Source organism: Oncorhynchus mykiss, chromosome 3 (genome assembly GCF_013265735.2).
Source record: "Oncorhynchus mykiss isolate Arlee chromosome 3, USDA_OmykA_1.1, whole genome shotgun sequence".
Classification (NCBI taxonomy): Eukaryota; Metazoa; Chordata; class Actinopteri; order Salmoniformes; family Salmonidae; genus Oncorhynchus; species Oncorhynchus mykiss.
The window spans coordinates 45226362-45243735 of NC_048567.1; the positions used below are offsets into that span (position 1 = coordinate 45226362).

General features: G+C 40.7%; 1 protein-coding gene and 1 pseudogene across 1 annotated transcript; both read right to left on the reverse strand.

The window, feature by feature from the left end:
- Window positions 1-1888: 1888 nt before the first annotated feature.
- On the reverse strand, window positions 1889-8666 carry LOC110520016 (annotated as a pseudogene).
- A 1472-nt stretch (window positions 8667-10138) lies between these two features.
- On the reverse strand, window positions 10139-17026 carry si:ch211-136m16.8. The gene is made up of 6 exons (XM_021596974.2): window positions 16474-17026; window positions 11935-16062; window positions 11400-11607; window positions 11161-11240; window positions 10955-11052; window positions 10139-10815 (listed from the first exon to the last, which is right to left on the reverse strand). The coding sequence occupies exons 1-6, from the start codon at window positions 16528-16530 to the stop codon at window positions 10740-10742; spliced, it is 4647 nt and encodes a 1548-aa protein (XP_021452649.2). The 5' UTR covers window positions 16531-17026; the 3' UTR covers window positions 10139-10739.
- Between the last annotated feature and the right edge of the window lie 348 nt (window positions 17027-17374).

The window sequence follows — 17374 nt, forward strand, 5'->3', positions numbered from 1 at the left end:
GGGTGCTGCATTAGAGTTACATTAGAAGTGCCCATCCAAGAAGCCTCAAGGTCATTGGCCACAGATAAAATTGTAAAATCACGTTATTTCTACACTAGCTTTGATTGGACTGATCATGTCAACATCATACTTTCAAAATCTTAGCTAGCAGTCATCATCATGAATCAAGTTTACAATCTACAGGCAAATGCTTTTTAATCCGTGTCATATAAAGAGAAATTATAGATCAAACGTATCGGTACTCATGGGCCATTGGACATAAACATTACACAACAAGTAGGAAATCGCAAATTCAACAATGAGTGGTTTGGAAGGAATTAGTGGCTAACTGGCAGCATTGCAAAGCAATCCCTAGCCTGCTATTCAGTGGAGTGGGTTTGTAGTTCCAAGTCTGGGTTTAAGGGTCTCTTTTCCAAACTTAAAAGGATAAACATTCAATGTTGGCCATGCTGTCAATTCAGCATGACTTCTGCCATCAAAACAACTGGAAACTCAGAACCTTGAAATCTGACTTCAGTGAGTTCAAGACAGCTGGGAACTCGGAATTGAACGGTCATCCAACTTGCTATTGCAAGTCGGGAACTCAGGCCTCTTTCTAGAGCTCCAACGTCATCGTAATTTGACCTTGTTTTTTCCCCCAGAGTTCCCAGTCATCTTGGATGCACCATCAATCCATAGAATGCCAGACTTTGATGACAAAATTTGCTCACGAAGGACCTGTTCAAGTGAACACAGCAAGGTGAGTCCAAAACTGTATTGTATGATGCTTCATGAATTATGTAATATACCAGGGAGATATGTATACAGTAGCTAATACTAAGTGTATGTTGTGTAGTAAGCTGATTGTAGCCCATGTGCCTCACCCTAGTAATTTGGTCCCTTTTCCCTCCCTCTTAATTTCAACTACCGTTCTGACTTGGTGGTGCACATGCAGCCTATAGGCTGTTTTAGAGAAATGTAATCATTGAATATTGTAAGAGCTTTCCTTCTCTGCTCATATGCCCCTTTTATTTATCCTATGGTTCTGACTTGGTGTACAGGGAGAATAGTGTAAGAACTGTTGTGGAAATTAAGTACTGAGAGACTTGGTCATTTCGTCAAACAATCATCTTTATTAAATATCAACTAATTATTGCAATAATGAGACCGTCAGTCCACCAGTCTTGACTGACTGTTAGGCTGAGTCATACAGACAATGCACAGTTCATATAGCTAATATCCAGAATGCTTGGTTCCACCCCCTCCCATATAGATTGGGGGGCACCATAAGCAACTTTGGCCTCATCCTGTCTTTATCTGCCCCTGGCGTTATCTTAATCCCGACCCTGGCCTATTTTCCCAGGCCAGGATGTCTAAGAACCATTGAGGCCTTTGTTCTACTCCTCTCTATCAGAGTTACAACCACCCCACATCCTGTCACTGGAATGATAGCTGTAGGTTTTATCACCAGGAAACTAGAGTGGACAACATAAAAGTCAGCACTAGCAGGACAGAAATATCTCACTGTGTAGGTGAATAATTGTTACATATTCAACAAATAAGGTGAATACATCATTTTTCTGTCACAGAATGCTCTGAATTCATACTCTGAATGCTCTGAATTCTGTCGCTGTACATTTAAAAAATGCTGAACAAATAGTTATATTAGCTACATCCGTCCTAACTCGCTCATTAATGTCTTCATCAAAATTACAGATTGCCTCTTAGCCGCTCGTCGTCCCCTTATGCAATAGTTTGTACATTTCAATTGTCAATAGAAACCACATTTGTTTAAGCAAGTCAGCCATATCAGCTATGTTTTTTTTTAAAGGAAGTAAATGAGGCTGAATTAACTGTTTCGCTGCCAGGAGCCTCACCAATGGAGTTCACCCACCCTAGATGCACACATGGACCGTCACACACACAAACAAGCACACAGGAATGGTCAAACATGCAAACACACACACGCACACACAAGACATTGGTTAAACAGTACTAACCTGCTGGGCTATGAGGGACTGGTCCTGGTCACTGTTCCTGACCAGGCACAGCGGAAGTGGAGCATGGCCTGCTGGCTGCCAAGGAGATTGACCAGCACCGGCATGGCACTGTAGCATATCAGGGGCCTCATTTATCAAGGTTTAGAGTATTTTTTGTGCACATGCACCTTTGATAAACGAGGTCCCAGGGCCTCAAACACAAGCGTCTTTTCAAATGTGACACCACCAAGGTAGCAACCATACACTGCAGTGCTGGCCTTGCGCTACGCATCAGCTCCAGCAGGGCCAGGATTCCTCCTGAATAGGGTTGCAAAGCTACCAATAATTTACCAAAGTCACCGGAATCTATAGTAATTTTGGTAATATATACTTGAATAACTTTACTTTTTTATATATCTGTGTCCATATTGTCCATGAGTTTCTAGTAGATAAACCATATGGTTCAAGAGAAATAGCCTAATTAATGAAAAAAAGCAACAATGGCACTATTTTCAATTACCTCTGCAACTCGTCCAACTATTGACTTTTTTCACAACTGCCACCAGTTTGACGCCAAAACATGAACAATAACATATTGACATAGAAAAATGTTGAAGAAAAAAGGATAATCATATTAAACACCAATGGTATTCACAACGTAGATGGTTTATGTGTTGTTATGTGTTAATAACATTTAGAATACTTTACCCAGCAGGCTATGCGGGAGGCGGATGGTTAAAGAATGCCTTGCATGGCTAAACATGGAGTTTTCTAGCTGAAGTACATGTAGTTAAACCTACGCCCCAGTATGTCATTATACAAGGAACAAACATACGTTTATATTTAGGATAATGTTTTACAGCTTTGTCATTTTATCATTTCATTATTTGACGTTACACCTGACAGAGGGCCAGAGATAATTACAGACACCTGTGATAATCTGAAGTACCTAAAAGGGCCACTAGATGTCTTGTGATATATTCTGGTAGTTTACTTGGAATTTCCAATATTATACCCTTGCAACTCTACTCCTGAAGTATAGGAAAGCTACTTTAGGGTCTGTCGATATTTAGATTCTATTGCAGAATAAGTTTACCTTTAACACTCATTACGTGCTCCATTGTGGCTAAAACACCCCATGGTTAAGGTACGAATACAGTGCCTTCAGAAAGTATTCACACCGCTTGACTTTTTCCAAATGTGGTTGTTTCAGCCCGAATTAAGCCATTATTAAAAGTACATGTTGTGTCACGATCGTCGTAGTGAGGAGACCAAAGCACAGGGTGATGTGAAAACATATTTTTAATGAAAGACGAAAAACCACGAAGTACACTAAACAAGCAAAATAACAAGACGACCGTGAACGCTATCAAAACTGAGTGCAAACATGCAACATCACATAGACAATAACCCACGAAATACCCAAAGAAGATGCCTGCCTAAATATGGTTCCCAATCAGAGAGAACGATAAACAGCTGCCTCTAATTGAGAACCAATCTAGGCAGCCATAGACATACATAAACACCTAGATGGTAAACAACCCCATAAACCTACAAAACCCCTAGACAGTACCAAACACATACATCATCCATGTCACACCCTGACCTAACCAAAATATATAAAGAAAACAAAGAATACTCAGGTCAGGGCGTGACACTTTGGCTAATGTTATAAGGGATCAAACTGGGATCGAGTAATCTTTTTGCTGATAAGAGCAAACCGCATTCTACTTGATAAATAACCCTCCTAATTTTCTACAGTGTGTACATATTCATCTGTATGGAATGTGGCCGCCCTCATTATTAAGTTAGGCCTTTTCTTTCTTTTTTGCAGTGTCCTTGTTTCTACATGTTTTCCAAGAAAAGCCTTTATTGGAGGATGTTTTTCTTGATGGAAAGAAGGTAAACAGTTTGTAATTTCCTTAATTTGTGCTGGTAATCAATCCATAACTTGATGGATTTGAAACTTTTTTGTCAAGGCTCATTTCAAGGTACTATTTAAGATTGATGGTCAACATTCATGGCTGTAAAAACAATGCATTCTCTAAGCACACATTTCCTTTTCCCTCTACAGAAAGCCTGTGTATATTCATCAGATTTCTGGCCGTTTTGATGTGGGAAACCTTGCTTCCTATCTTTAACGTGACTGGTACTTCAGAGAAGATCTTCAAGGTGTGGGAAACCTTCCTTCCTATGTTTAATGTGACTGGTACTTCAGAGAAGACCTTCCAGATGTGAAGTCTTACACAATATAGCTTACTCAGGTGCATGTGTGAGATTGACAATGTGAAGAAAACAGCAACTTTGACTATTACAAAAACATATCAAGAGTAAATGTATTCAAATGAATTAAAACATGTCTGTTGATACTGTGGCTCACTGTGACCCGAATTACAAGCATGACTTAGTTGGCTTATGTCAATACAGTGAACAAAGATAACATTCCTGATTAAATGTTCTGCTGACCTAAGTTGTGAGGAGTCTCTTGCACTTGTCTGACGCCTTCCCATGGCTGTTTTTCCTCTTTGCGATGCGGGAACCAAACTGCATGGCTCTCTTAGGGAGTAGAGCAAAGGTCCCAAGGCCCAGCTCCTTGGCAGCCAGCCTCAGTAGTAGTTCCTCCCGACAAATCTGCCTTCTCGGACACTGGCAGGGCATTCAGGAAACACACCACATCCTCGTCCAAATAGGGAAGCCTATACAAAACCAACAAATAAATATAGCATGTGCGATTGCTTCAGTTCCTCAATGGCAATGCTAATAGAGCAACAACAAAAAAGTACCTTTTAGTTGAACTCTTTCCTTGAGTAAATCAAGTGCATTGAAATGACTTAGGAACTGTGCCCACTTTGGAGAGGTGTGTGGCCACTTGGAGACACGAGTTAGTCCTCTCACTCAAACCCTTGTAAATGTTTTGTCTTGTGTTGCAGCTATCCCACATTTTCCAGTAATAGTCTTAAAGTTACTGAATGTAGCCAGAGTAATTTCCGATTTCGTCATCAACAAATGCCGCGAAAAGCACAGTAAATTAAAAATGCACATAAAATCAACAGTGTAGTGTTTGGATTCAGACTTGTCAGGTGAACGGTTGTGTACTCACCTTTGGTCTAATAATTTTCCCATTATCTCTAAACTGTTCCCTTTCAATTGCTACGATGGTTATGCATATGTTTTTCATATTTCTTCTGTAAGAAACATTTAAATGCAGCCCCATCCATATAGGCCAATTTCCACAAGTGTAAAGGGTTAAACAAAACCTTTTTTTAACCCTAACCCTATAGGTGAATCTGTGCCTTTCTTTTTGATCAAGTTACTCATGGCCTCTCTGTGTTCCTATTTTTTTAATAATGGAAGATCTGCTTGTCACTGAAGAAGGACAGAAACTGTGACGACAGACTGGTGTGACTCAAATCAACATTTAAATTGGTGGTAATAAATGGGCATTATTCACTAAAACGAAAACAAATGTTATTGCTTACGTGTCCTATTCAGTACTTGCCTAGCCTCCTTCCCATGGTCCGCTATGATTCTGTCATCTCGAAATGAGATTCCTTGTAGAAATTCTGCCCAGCTCCATGACCAGCTCTTGGACCAGACCCTCATGCCCAGAGGTCTTGAAGCGGACTCTGTGTCTGGAGTACCCTGCCTTCTGCTCATTGGCTCCAAAACCTGTCAAAACCACTTGCAGACAGAGCAGTGGTTCGATTAGGCCTACATACTGTTGATCGAATTTACACCACGCCCAAGCTAGCATAATTTTCCTCAAAAAAGGAAAAGACTTTATTCACATCTAAATGGCATGTTCCTTATTACTTTACCCATGTGATCTACAAAGGGGCGGCAGGTAGCCTAGTGGTTAGAGTGTTGGACTAGTAACCGGAAGGTTGCAAGAATCCCCGAGCTGACAAGGTAAAAATCTGTCGTTCTGCCCCTGAACAAGGCAGTTAACCCACTGTTCCTAGGTCGTCATAAGAATTTGTTCTTAACTGACTTGCCTAGTTAAATAAAGGTAGAATAAAAAATAAATAAAAAGGACAAGACAAACACATCGGTGATACTGTACCTTGGCAGATGAAGTGAACCCCCCTCGGTTTGTTGCCTTCTGTGAGGAAGCCGGTTCCTTTCGCTGCAAACCACACAGCACATCCAATGCTGTCATCAAGCACAGTATCCAACCTCTCAAGTGCTGAAGCTCTTGCAGGCCTGCTCTGCCAGTGATCCTGTCTGGAATGTCAAAGGGGCTATACACATGGGAATCAGCAACGTCAGTTTTAGAATCCATGGGCTTTGATTTGTGCTTTTTGCTTTTCTTGGTAGACTCCTTCAGCACCTTTGGTTCTTGCAGTTTGAATGCCACATTCAGAAGGTCAATTGGTTGGTGGGTTGGGATGTGGCGGTCAGCCAGAGCAGCCAGAATCATGGAATCAAGGAAATGATGGCAATTGCCGCTTCGTCATTGGTCGGTGGTGATGTCACCAGTGTATCAAAGAGAAGACACTGCACATGCCTCCGTACTAGAGGTCGACCGATTTCAAGTTTTCATAACAATCGGTAATCGGCATTTTTGGACACCGATCATGGCCGATTACATTGCACTCCACGAGGAGACTGCGTGGCACACTGACTACCTGTTATGTGCGTACAGCAAGGAGTCACGGTAAGGTGCTAGCTAGCATTAAACGTATCTTATAAAAAACAATCAATCTTAACATAATCACTAGTAAACTACACATGGTTGATGATATTACAAGTTTATCTAGCTTGTCCTGCGTTGCATATAATCGATGCGGTGCCTGTTCATTTATCATCGCCAAACGGGTGATTTAACAAGCGCATTCGCAAAAAAAGCACTGTTGTTGCACCAATGTGTACCTAACCATAAACATCAACGCCTTTCTTTAAAATCAATACACAAGTATATATTTTTAAACCTGCATGTTTAGTTAATATTGCCTGCTAACATGAATTTCTTTTAACTAGGGAAATTGTGTCACTTCTCTTGCGTTCTGTGCAACAGAGTCAGGGTATATGCAGCAGTTTGGGCCGCCTGGCTCGTTGCGAACTGTGTGAAGACTATTTCTTCCTAACAAAGACCGAAAACTTCGCCAAACGGGGGAGGATTTAACAAAAGCGCATTTGCGAAAAAAGCACAATCGTTGCACGAATGTAACTAACTATAAACATCAATGCCTTTCTTAAAATCAATACACAGAAGTGTGTTTTTTTTAAACCTGCATATTTAGTTAAAAGAAATTCAGGTTAGCAGGCAATATTAAACTTGGGAAATTGTGTCACTTCTCTTGCGTTCATTGCACGCAGAGTCAGGGTATATGCAACAGTTTGGGCCGCCTGGCTCGTTGCGAACTAATTTGCCAGAATTTAACGTAATTATGACATAACATTGAAGGTTGTGCAATAATAGTTGTGCAATAATTCTGTAAACAACTACTGCTGGAACCTCTTGCCACTATGGTGGTCTGTCAGAGCCAGGGAGATGGGCAGCCACAGACGTCAGAATGAAAGACTTCTCCTCAGCGGCATATTGCCAAAGCAAGCTTCGCCGGCCAAAGACGTCTCTCCTAAACCAGAGATAGTGTCCGGACTGTTGGTAATATGTAAAAAATTAAAATTAAAAAAAATGTTAAAAGCCCAGGGTCCACAAAGTTTGGCCAGGACAGACAGGATCTCTGTAGGGCTGTCACATGCTGAGAGATGGTGGCCAATAACATCAGTGTCTTTCTCTTCTGGTCTCAATGACAGTCCACCAAAAACCTCTTCGTTCCACATCAATACATTCCTGTTACTGTCTTGTGCTGGCTGAGGTGAAAGTCAATCTCGTGAAGTACACGAGCAGAGAACAGACACTGGTAGTGGGGATTTGAAGCTTTTTTGGTGATACGACTGGAGTTAGGCCCTCTATTCCTTAGGTGTTCCTGCATACTCTTCTCCAGCATACAACAGATATCACACATATTTATAGCTAGTAAGGCTTCATTTGTATTTCCCTCCCAGATTGTATAGATTTCGACATATCCTGGACCTTCTTCATGTTGACCAGTTCTTCTGAGGGAAGAAAAGTTCACAGGTTAGTCTATCTATGGCTAAGAGAAAACTAAACTTGTATAATAATATGAAACTTGTATGCACTTTGGCCTACTTTTGCATGAACCAAGAGTCTGCACTCTGTCTGCCAAGAAGAATAGGTTACTGTTGGGCTGTTGGACATAGACGCTCGGAAATAAATATGGATGAAGATTAGCAGATGTCCGTAAATTATGGTCTGACAATACCATATTCGTTAGAGCAATCAGTAGGTTTTAAACTAATTAAATTAGCTAATCCTGTTTTACCCTACCTTGTAGTTTATTTCCTTCTTCAGCGTAGACTCTCCCTCAGCAAAGTTTTCGTTCTCTTTCCGGTTCATTGCAGACATTTTGATGAGGTAGCTAACATACGAAGATAGTAGCGAATATAGTAGCTAAATGTATTATTTATTAGCTAGCTAGCAGAGACAAAAAAAATGGTTGTCACTAGTTACTAGTTACAGCCACAAAGTCAAAATAGTCTATTTCATAAAAATTCATGAAAACAGCCCCTCTGAAACTAGAGAGGTGCGAGTTGCTGCCTTTCGGGACCCTTTGCTTGGGACGTCCCGACGATTCTGGATAGCACCAGAGAGGAAGAGGCGAAGTGAGAGGGATAACTGGTGCCACAATCTGTCTTTGCCAGCAGGTGTAATTTTCTTTTCGCTCACCATGCGAGTTGTTTTTGTATCAAGGTCAATGAGAGTGTCGAATTTGGTTAACAAAACATGTAATGTCTTATTTGAACTAATATAATTTTCTTAATGAGTTGGTTGTTACCAATGGCGATTTTATCATGTACATCTTTGTGGGGCAAAAACATTTTTTACAAACATGTGGGATGCATGCCAGCAAAGCCACTACACAACACTAAACAATATATGAATTGCATTATAACGGTGACAAACAGTGCCCACAAACTGTTAGGGCCTACATAAAGCTGTCCCAACAGCAGAGTCCCAACACCTTACCACTGCTACAGTTCATTCAGACTAATTTACAGTTCATTCAGACTTGCTTAAACAAATGTGGTATCTACTGACAATTGAGATGTACAAATACGTCCGACAAGCGGATAAAATGCAATCCGTAATTTCGATTAAGACTTTGAGCGAGCGACGACGGACGTGGTCAATATAACTGTTTGTTAAGCACTTTTGAAATGTACAGCATCATAATTCAGAACATGGGCCGTTCTTAAAGTGTACGCACTGTACCAGTCAGAACCGTAGGATAAATAAAGGGGGCATATAAACAGACAATGAAAGCTCTTACAATATTCAATTATTACATTTCTCTAAAACAGGTTATAGGCTATTTGTGCACCACCAAGTTAGAACAGTCGGTGAAATTTAGAGGTGAAAATAGACTACATTATTAGGGTAAAGCACATTGAATGCCGTTTGGGTCTTCGCGTGCCAAAAAATATACGTCATATAACACTATTTCTCGCATTAAATTATGCCTTTAATTTGACACGTGAAATAACAACATTCTATTCAAGAATGTTGTGTGTGCTGAATTTGCACGTGCAAACCAAGCACCACAACTACTAACGTTATGTTTACAATACCGCGTTGGTGAAAATAGACCAAATTATTAGGGTGAGGTACATGAGCTACTAACAGTTTACTACACAACATACACTTAGTATTACTTTCTTAGCTACAGTACACATTTCTCCCTTGCATATGACATTTATGCAGAAGCATTCAATACATTTTTGGACTCACCTTGTGCAGGTGGCGCAGCGGGCCTTTGTAGGCAAATTTTGTCATCAAAGTCTGGCATTCTCTGGATTAATGGCGGGAACTTGGAAGAGAAAAAAAACAGCCACTCCATTGAATAGCAGGCTAACGTTGGTGGTTTCTTTGCAATGCTTGCAGTTAGCCACTGATTCCTTCCAAACAACTCATTGCTGAATTTGCGATTTCCAACTTGTGTAATCTTTATGTATAACGGCCGATGAGCACCGATACGTTTTTATATATAATTTCTCTTCATTATTTCTCTTCATATGACATGAATTAAAAATGATTGTCGATTTGATGACAGGAGGGAGCTGGAGCTGCCTTACTGAAGAAAGCAAAAACAATACCATGTTTGTATGCAGTTTTATTAACTAAATTACATTTTTTATTTTTATTTTACATTGTTTCCAAACTTATATGTGACATATTAATGCCAAAATAACAAGCGAACAGGCAAGCCCCCCAAAAATAAACTGTTTTTTTTTAAATATAATGAATCTTAAGGTTTATATAACAGCTTCATAAGACCAATCAGTATAGACAATTATAGTCTAGCCCAAATATCAAGACGCTATAGCTGGTTTCCCTGCAGGTAACTACAGTAGCAACAGCAATAATTAGCACGGAAATAATGCATAAGAGATGTATTTTTGCTGGAACAAACCCACTGATGAAGAAATAAACAAATGTCACAAATAGCCTTCTTGAACCAATTTAATGCCTTGAGCAGTCAACTTTTTTTTTATCACACCAGTTTTTAAAAACCCTCTGGAACAAGTAAACACTGTCCAAAACAAAAATATATTAATTTTTTTTGAAAATGTTCATACAAAGATATTCAAAAGAAATAGACAAATAAAAGTTTGAAATAAAATGGAGAGATACTTATGATAAATTAAAACCCATTGTTCATGGACCATGGTTCGCCAATGAGAAAAAAGGTCCTGTCAATCATCTCCGCTCTCTTTTGGAGTCTTCTTCAGCTTGTTCTTCAGCTCATTCATCATCAGGGGATTTCCAAATCTGGTGGATAAATATATTAAACAAAAGGTGTTATAATAAAAAGAGAGCGACATTCATGTAGGAGATATCTCCATATAAAAGTGATTTCAAACAAGAAATTAAGAGAATCTTGTAGAAAATAGTTCAATTGATTCCCTACCCTGGGTGCCTAGGCGGTGTCCATTTAGTTTTGCGCTCCTCTTGCGTCTCTTCTTTCTTGGGAGATTCATCCCTTACATCTGGCTCGAGCTCAGATTTCTGTTGAATAGATGACATTGCCAAATCAAATTAAGAGTCAGAATAATAAACATACTACTAGACCTATTCAAAGGTTGAGCTCAAAAAGTGCAAGTATCTGATTGGTACCTGAGGGATATTTTCGGTGTTATTTTCACCTATCACCCCCTTTCCGGTCTTTCTTAAGATGGGGGGCCCTGCACCGAGTCCTGAACAACATCATAGCAACACAAACAACAAAGAAAGATATCCATTCACACTTAAATCTGGGCATCATCCATTATCTGTCATAGCACATTGTGTCACCAACGATAACAGAATGAAAGAACACATATACATTAAATTCCTCTTTTCTCTGTTAAACTTACCAGGTAGTTTGATTCCGATGCCGCCCATGCCCCTCATTGGTATCCCTGTTGGGCCTCTGACTGGAATGTGTACGGTGGGTTTTGAAGGGGAGGGGGTCAAAGATGGCATCTGTAGAAGAGTACGGGGATCCCTGGTTGGACGGGCATGTGGATTCTTGAGGGCAATGCGAGACTTTTGAGCAGTGAAGTCCAAAGCGGAGGCGTCAAACTGCAATGGTATGATAAACAACTGATTTACTAACAAGTTCAAGCTTAATTTCGATAACATAAAAATAAGCGAAACAAATCCAATAAAATATATGAAATAGACTAACGTTTGCTTTATCTCTTACGATTAGATAACACAATCATGATGTATTTGATTGCATTCTTTTAAAGGGATACTTCAGGATTTTGGCAATGAGGCCCTTCATCTACTTCCCCAGAGTCAGATGAACTTGTGGATACCATTTTTTAAAATGAGGAAGTTGTGGATTTTGGCCTCATTGCCAAAAATCCTGAAGTATCCCTTTAATAGGGAAAGTATTATCATTACCTGAAGCTCAAGACTTTGGTCTACATTTTTTGTTCCGGACGGGGAACTGAATCCTGCTTTTGCACCCTCCCCTCTGTTTTCCTCTGGTAATCCTGCATCTGTTTCCACAGTTTCCCCAGACTGCCCAACCTGGGATTTCTCTATTATTCCATCGTCGATCTCCGGTAGTTGACCCTGTGATCCAAAATCTGTCTGCTTTGATAAAACAGGCCCTGTCTTCACAACTTCCTCTGTTACCAAAGCCTCAATCTCATCGTTTCCCCAAAATAATCCTACCTCAATTTCCAGTGATTTGTTTGCCGTGTTATCTCCTGCCTTCTCTTTTAACACAGCCTCTGTCGCCTCTGAAAGTTCAGCCTCTAGCATTATCAGAGCCGTTGTATTTTTCACTAATTCTGTGTCTGACACATCTGTTTCCTCTGATAATCCAGCATCTACGGTCTCCTCTGATAATCCAGACTCTTTCTCCACATCTGGTATTTCTGTGTAAATATCCTTTAATCCAGCCTCACTGTCCACTGATTCTTCAGATAATCCAGCCTCTGATATTTCAAGTGATCTGGACTCCAGAGACTTGTCTGATGAGTCCGTATCCATCTCTACTATTTCCACCGACAGCACAGTCTCTGTTCTCACATGTACTATGTCTTCTTCTATGTTCTTCTGTAACCCATACTTGGTCTCTACTAAATCAGTCTCTATCTCCTCTGAAAATCTGACCTCTGTCACATCTGTGTCCTCTGATGAATCAGCACCTGTTCTATTCATTTTTTCCAATAGCTCTATCTTTGGCCTAACTTCCTCTGGTAATTCGGCTTCGGTCCTCACTAATCCAATTTCTGTCTCCACCGTATCCCCAGCCTCAGATTCCACTAATTCCTCTACGTCTGTCTCCACCGATGGCTCTGTCTCAATACTCTGTCTTTTTGTCTGTTTGTCCTTCTGTGATCCAGACTCAGTCTCAGATAATTCCTCCAATAATTCAGACTCAATCGCTGTCGTTTCCAGAAAAATGATGGCTTCTCTGTCAACTATTCCAGACTCTGTTTCCTCTGATGGCGATTCCTCAATCTTCATATCAAGTATTGCTGCTTCTGTCTCATTCATGATTCCCTTTTCGGGCTCCAATGTTTCCCCAGCCACAGGCTCCACTAATTCTTTCATTAATGTAGCTTTTATATTATATTTTTCCTCTGATAATTCATCTTCTGTGTCCTGTGATAGTACAACTTCTCCACAAACCATTTCCTCAAATAATTCGGCCTCTATTTCTGTCGAATCTGGTAATCCAGCCTCTACCATTCCCTGTGATTTAGTCCCAGCCTCAGATGATTTGTCTGATAATCCATTGTCTGTTTCCAGTGACTCATTAGATGACACAGCCTTTGTCTCTGTGAGAAACACAGCCCCTGTGTGAATTGATGATGGGTACAATGTCATGTTCATTGATAATCCTGCCTCTGTCGTCACAGTTCTTTCTGATGATGCAGTTTCAGTTCTCACATCTGGTATTTCTGCCTCCTGTTTTTTCACTAATCCAGATTCTGTTTCCAACATGTCCCGAGCCTCAGATTCCACTAATTCCTCTGTGTTTGTCTCCATTGACAGCACAGTCACTGTCCTCACCTCTGGTGTGTCTACCTCTGCCCCCTTTTGTAACCCTTCCGCCACAGTTTCCCTTAGTAATCCAAAATTGGTATCGGCTGATTCCTGCATTGATCCAGACTCTGTCTCATCTTTGTCCTCTGATGGCACAACCCCACTCCTCACTTCTGGTATTTCTGCCTGTGTCTCCTTCACTGATTCAAATTCTGCCCCCACTGTCTCCCCTGCCTTTGACTCCATCCATCCCTCTCTAAACTCTGCCTTTATCTCCTCTGTCTCTTTGTATAATCCAGCCTCTGTTCTCAGTGTCTCATCTGATAAACAAACATATGTCTCTGCGGCTTCCTCTGACAGTCCTAACTCAATCTTCATTGGTTCGTGTGATTCAGCCTTTGTTTTCGCTAGGTCCTCTAGTATTTGAGTATCTGTTTCATTCAGTGATACAGAATCTGTTCTCTCCGTTTCCCCCAGTGATTTCGCTGCTTTCGCGACTGTGTGCTCGTCTACCACTGTATCAGAGGCTTTCTCAATATCCTCACTTTCAAATAATCCTTCAACAGTTTTCGGGTCTTCTTTCCCTTCCATGAGTTCACTCACTGGTGAATTGTCCGATTTAAAACTAGTTCCAGTGTTCTCTACACCTTCTAACCCTTTGGTATCACTTTCGGTGTGTGCTTCTTGTAAACGGGTGGTGTTGACTTCATCGCCGCCAACTTCCAGGATCTTCGGTGCCGTATTCTCGTCTAACTCTTTGCCATTGTTGATTTCAGGAATTTCCTCTCGAGTTTCTTCACACGCTACACATTTTGGCTCCTGAGCCACAACAAGGTCCTCACATAGCCCAGGGGAAATGTATTTTGCCACGCCTCTGATTTCCACTCTATTGTCAACCACTGAAATACGTTTTCCCTCCACTTCATTAAGGGGGTCTTCGTCTTCCTTTGAAATCTTGTCTTCCTGTAGTTTATTTTTCTCCACTACAACATTTCTCTCCTGATAAGAGAAAGTGTCCAGCCCAGTCACTTTATCTTTCACATCCTCTGCCTCTGTATCCGTCTTCGTCCCAATACCGATTGCAACGTCTTCTATCTTGTTACTGCCCCCGTCCTCAAACACTTTGGATCCATCCTCTGATACCTCTTCTTTTCTTTCCTCTAACACTGTGCTGTCAATTCTTTCAGTGTTGCCCTCCATTCTCTGCTCGTCTCTAACAATAGTTATCTCATCATTTGACACAAAGACTCTTTTGTCATAGGCCATTGGCAATTCCAACTCTGCCTCTGAAACAAAGATGTCCTGGCCTCTTCCCAATGTTCTGTCTTCGTCTGATAATCCTCCACAAAGTGGTCGTGGGTTGGGGTCATTTTCTTGATCAAACCTCTCTATAGTTCCTTCATCAAACTTCAAACGATTGTCACCATATTCATGTTTGTTATTGTTTTCTGAGACTTGGAAATCATTGTATGGTCCAAAGCCCCTGTCCAATATCTCTTCCTGTTCTCTTCTGCCCATCTCTTCTATTGCTCTATTCTCTTCCTCTCTCTCCTCCTTCCTCCCAAGTTCTTCCATGTCCATGCCATTCTTCACTTCATTACCATCTCGACTCAGTTTGTCTTTGATTACACACAGATCATCGCTATTCTCACCTCCCGCTGAGAATTCTACTATTTCTGCTACTTTCCACCCTTCTTTGCCTGTCTCCATGAAGAGTACTTCCGTTTCTTTCTCTCCATATTTTTCATTTAATTTTACCATGGTTTCATCCTCTGTACTTTGCACATCGTGTTTCATTAATCTGTCCTTATTTTCCTTGTCTCCATTCTTATCCAAAAGTGTGGCAGGTTCAGCACAGGCTGATGTAAGGTTTGGGGACTCTATATCAAAATGTATTTCTCCATCTCTATTGTTTTCATGTTCTTCTGTTTTGGTTCCTTCTTCACCACAGGGGAATTCTTCAGTAACTTCTTCAGGGATTTCTTCTTCCTCCGCTTTTCTTTCTGCCACTGCACCTCTTAATCTATTTGCTTCAACACAGTTGTAACTGTCAGTGTGTCCTTGTGCTCCCTGGCCCTCTGACCTTTCAGATGTCGGCTCTCTAAATAATATAGGGATCCCAGTGACTACCACTGATTGGACCCCTTTCCCCATATGTAATTCTTCTTTAGTAACATGCTGGATTGTGCCTTTATTTTCTGTTCGGTCCACCTGCTCTTGTTTTATATCATGCCCCTCCGGGGATGATTTGCTATCACTCCCTCTGTTGGATTGTCCAGTGTATTGCACATTGTCTCTGCCGAGGCCTGGACCAATGATGACATTGCACTGTTCCCAGGCAACAACAGATCTTGGTTTCTTAACCTCAGAGCCTGTTTCAAAAGTGACCTCAGTTTCCTTTATCTCATTTTTCGCACCATCTCCATGGTCGTCTGTTTGTTGTGCAGCAGTGGCTTCCTGTCTTGAGCTTGTGTCATTGTTAATGGACTCTGGGCTTAGATACCTCCCCACAACTTCCGTAAAGTAGTTCTGTTTGTATGTGTGAGTGTGAGTGTGAGTGTGTGTGTGCGTGCGCGCATGTGTGTGTGTGTGTGTGTGTGTGTGTGTGTGTGTGTGTGTGTGTGTGTGAAAGAGAGAGAGAGAGAGAGAGAGAGAGAGAGAGAATTACTCTATGTTAATGTCATTTACTTCCTTGTCCATATATGATAACATATAACATAACATTACATCAATCCAGATACAGTGAAATAGAGTTAATGCAATCATTATGTTTTTCTCCTCCTTAGGGAAGTTCTCAATTCAAACTAATTGTTCATCAACAAATTATTAAGTAGTCTAAAATATATATATTGTAATTGTAACAATAGGAAATAATGAACCAATCACGGTAGGCTATAAAAATAGTGTCCTGTAGTAAATTATTTCAGCGCAGAAACTCACCCAAACTGTCCAGAAAGTCCTCCCAGCACGAGTGAGGGGGCTTGCTGGTGAGTCCATCTTTTGGTGTTTCAGTGGCTTTTTTCGATAAGATAATACACTTCTCTTCAGAGTAGACTACAACAAAGTAACTGCAACCTGAGGTAGCCTACTTCTTCTTGATAGGCCTATTAATTATTTTGTCAAACGAGGACAAAAAAAAAAAATCCCATTAGTAAATTGTCAAATAGACCTATTAACTTTTCCAGAGGTCTAAACGCGAGCAAATGTAAATGAGAATTTTGGTAACAGCTCTTATGTAGTTCCTGACGCTGAGATGTCCGGTTACGCGTCATTGCGTTAGTGGAAACCAAGACTGTTCTCAGGGCAGGCCTGGTTGCAGTTAGATATGTTCCAGTCACACCAGGGACAATTTTAGCTAACCCTACACCTTTTCCTATCCTTAACTTAATTATCCTAACCTGTCACGTTAGAATTATCCTAAACTGCCATGAGAACAATTCTTGGTTTCAACTAATGTGATACGGGTATACAGCAGGAAGATGATAACGTCGCGTTCAAATGCTACTCTAAACTTGGAAACTCGTATGACAAATTTAAGCAAAGATGATCTATTATATTGACAAGATGGTCGAGTGACTTCTCTAACAATGGAAATATATGTATTCAAATATGGAAGACAGGCGCGATCAGGTGGGACCATTATAGCCAATGAGAGGGCAGATAGGCGTGTGAAGACTGGCACAACTCCGATACAAGGTAGTTTTTTTCAAAGTTGTCGAAATGCCACGTGCGTCCATTTATATCAGTGCATTTTAAACAACCTAACCATTACGAACCTTATATTTGATCAAATAAGCATCATGTAGAATATTAGCAATTACATTTATTCTTAACCAAATTT

Excerpts from the sequence above, each read along its gene's own strand:
- si:ch211-136m16.8 (XM_021596974.2), bottom strand. The coding sequence starts at position 16,530 with ATGGACTCACCAGCAAGCCCCCTCACTCGTGCTGGGAGGACTTTCTGG. Across the intron at positions 11,241-11,399 it reads CATCGGAATCAAACTACCTG|GACTCGGTGCAGGGCCCCCC; the intron begins GTAAGTTTAACA and ends GATGTTGTTCAG. Across the intron at positions 11,053-11,160 it reads ACACCGAAAATATCCCTCAG|AAATCTGAGCTCGAGCCAGA; the intron begins GTACCAATCAGA and ends TCTATTCAACAG.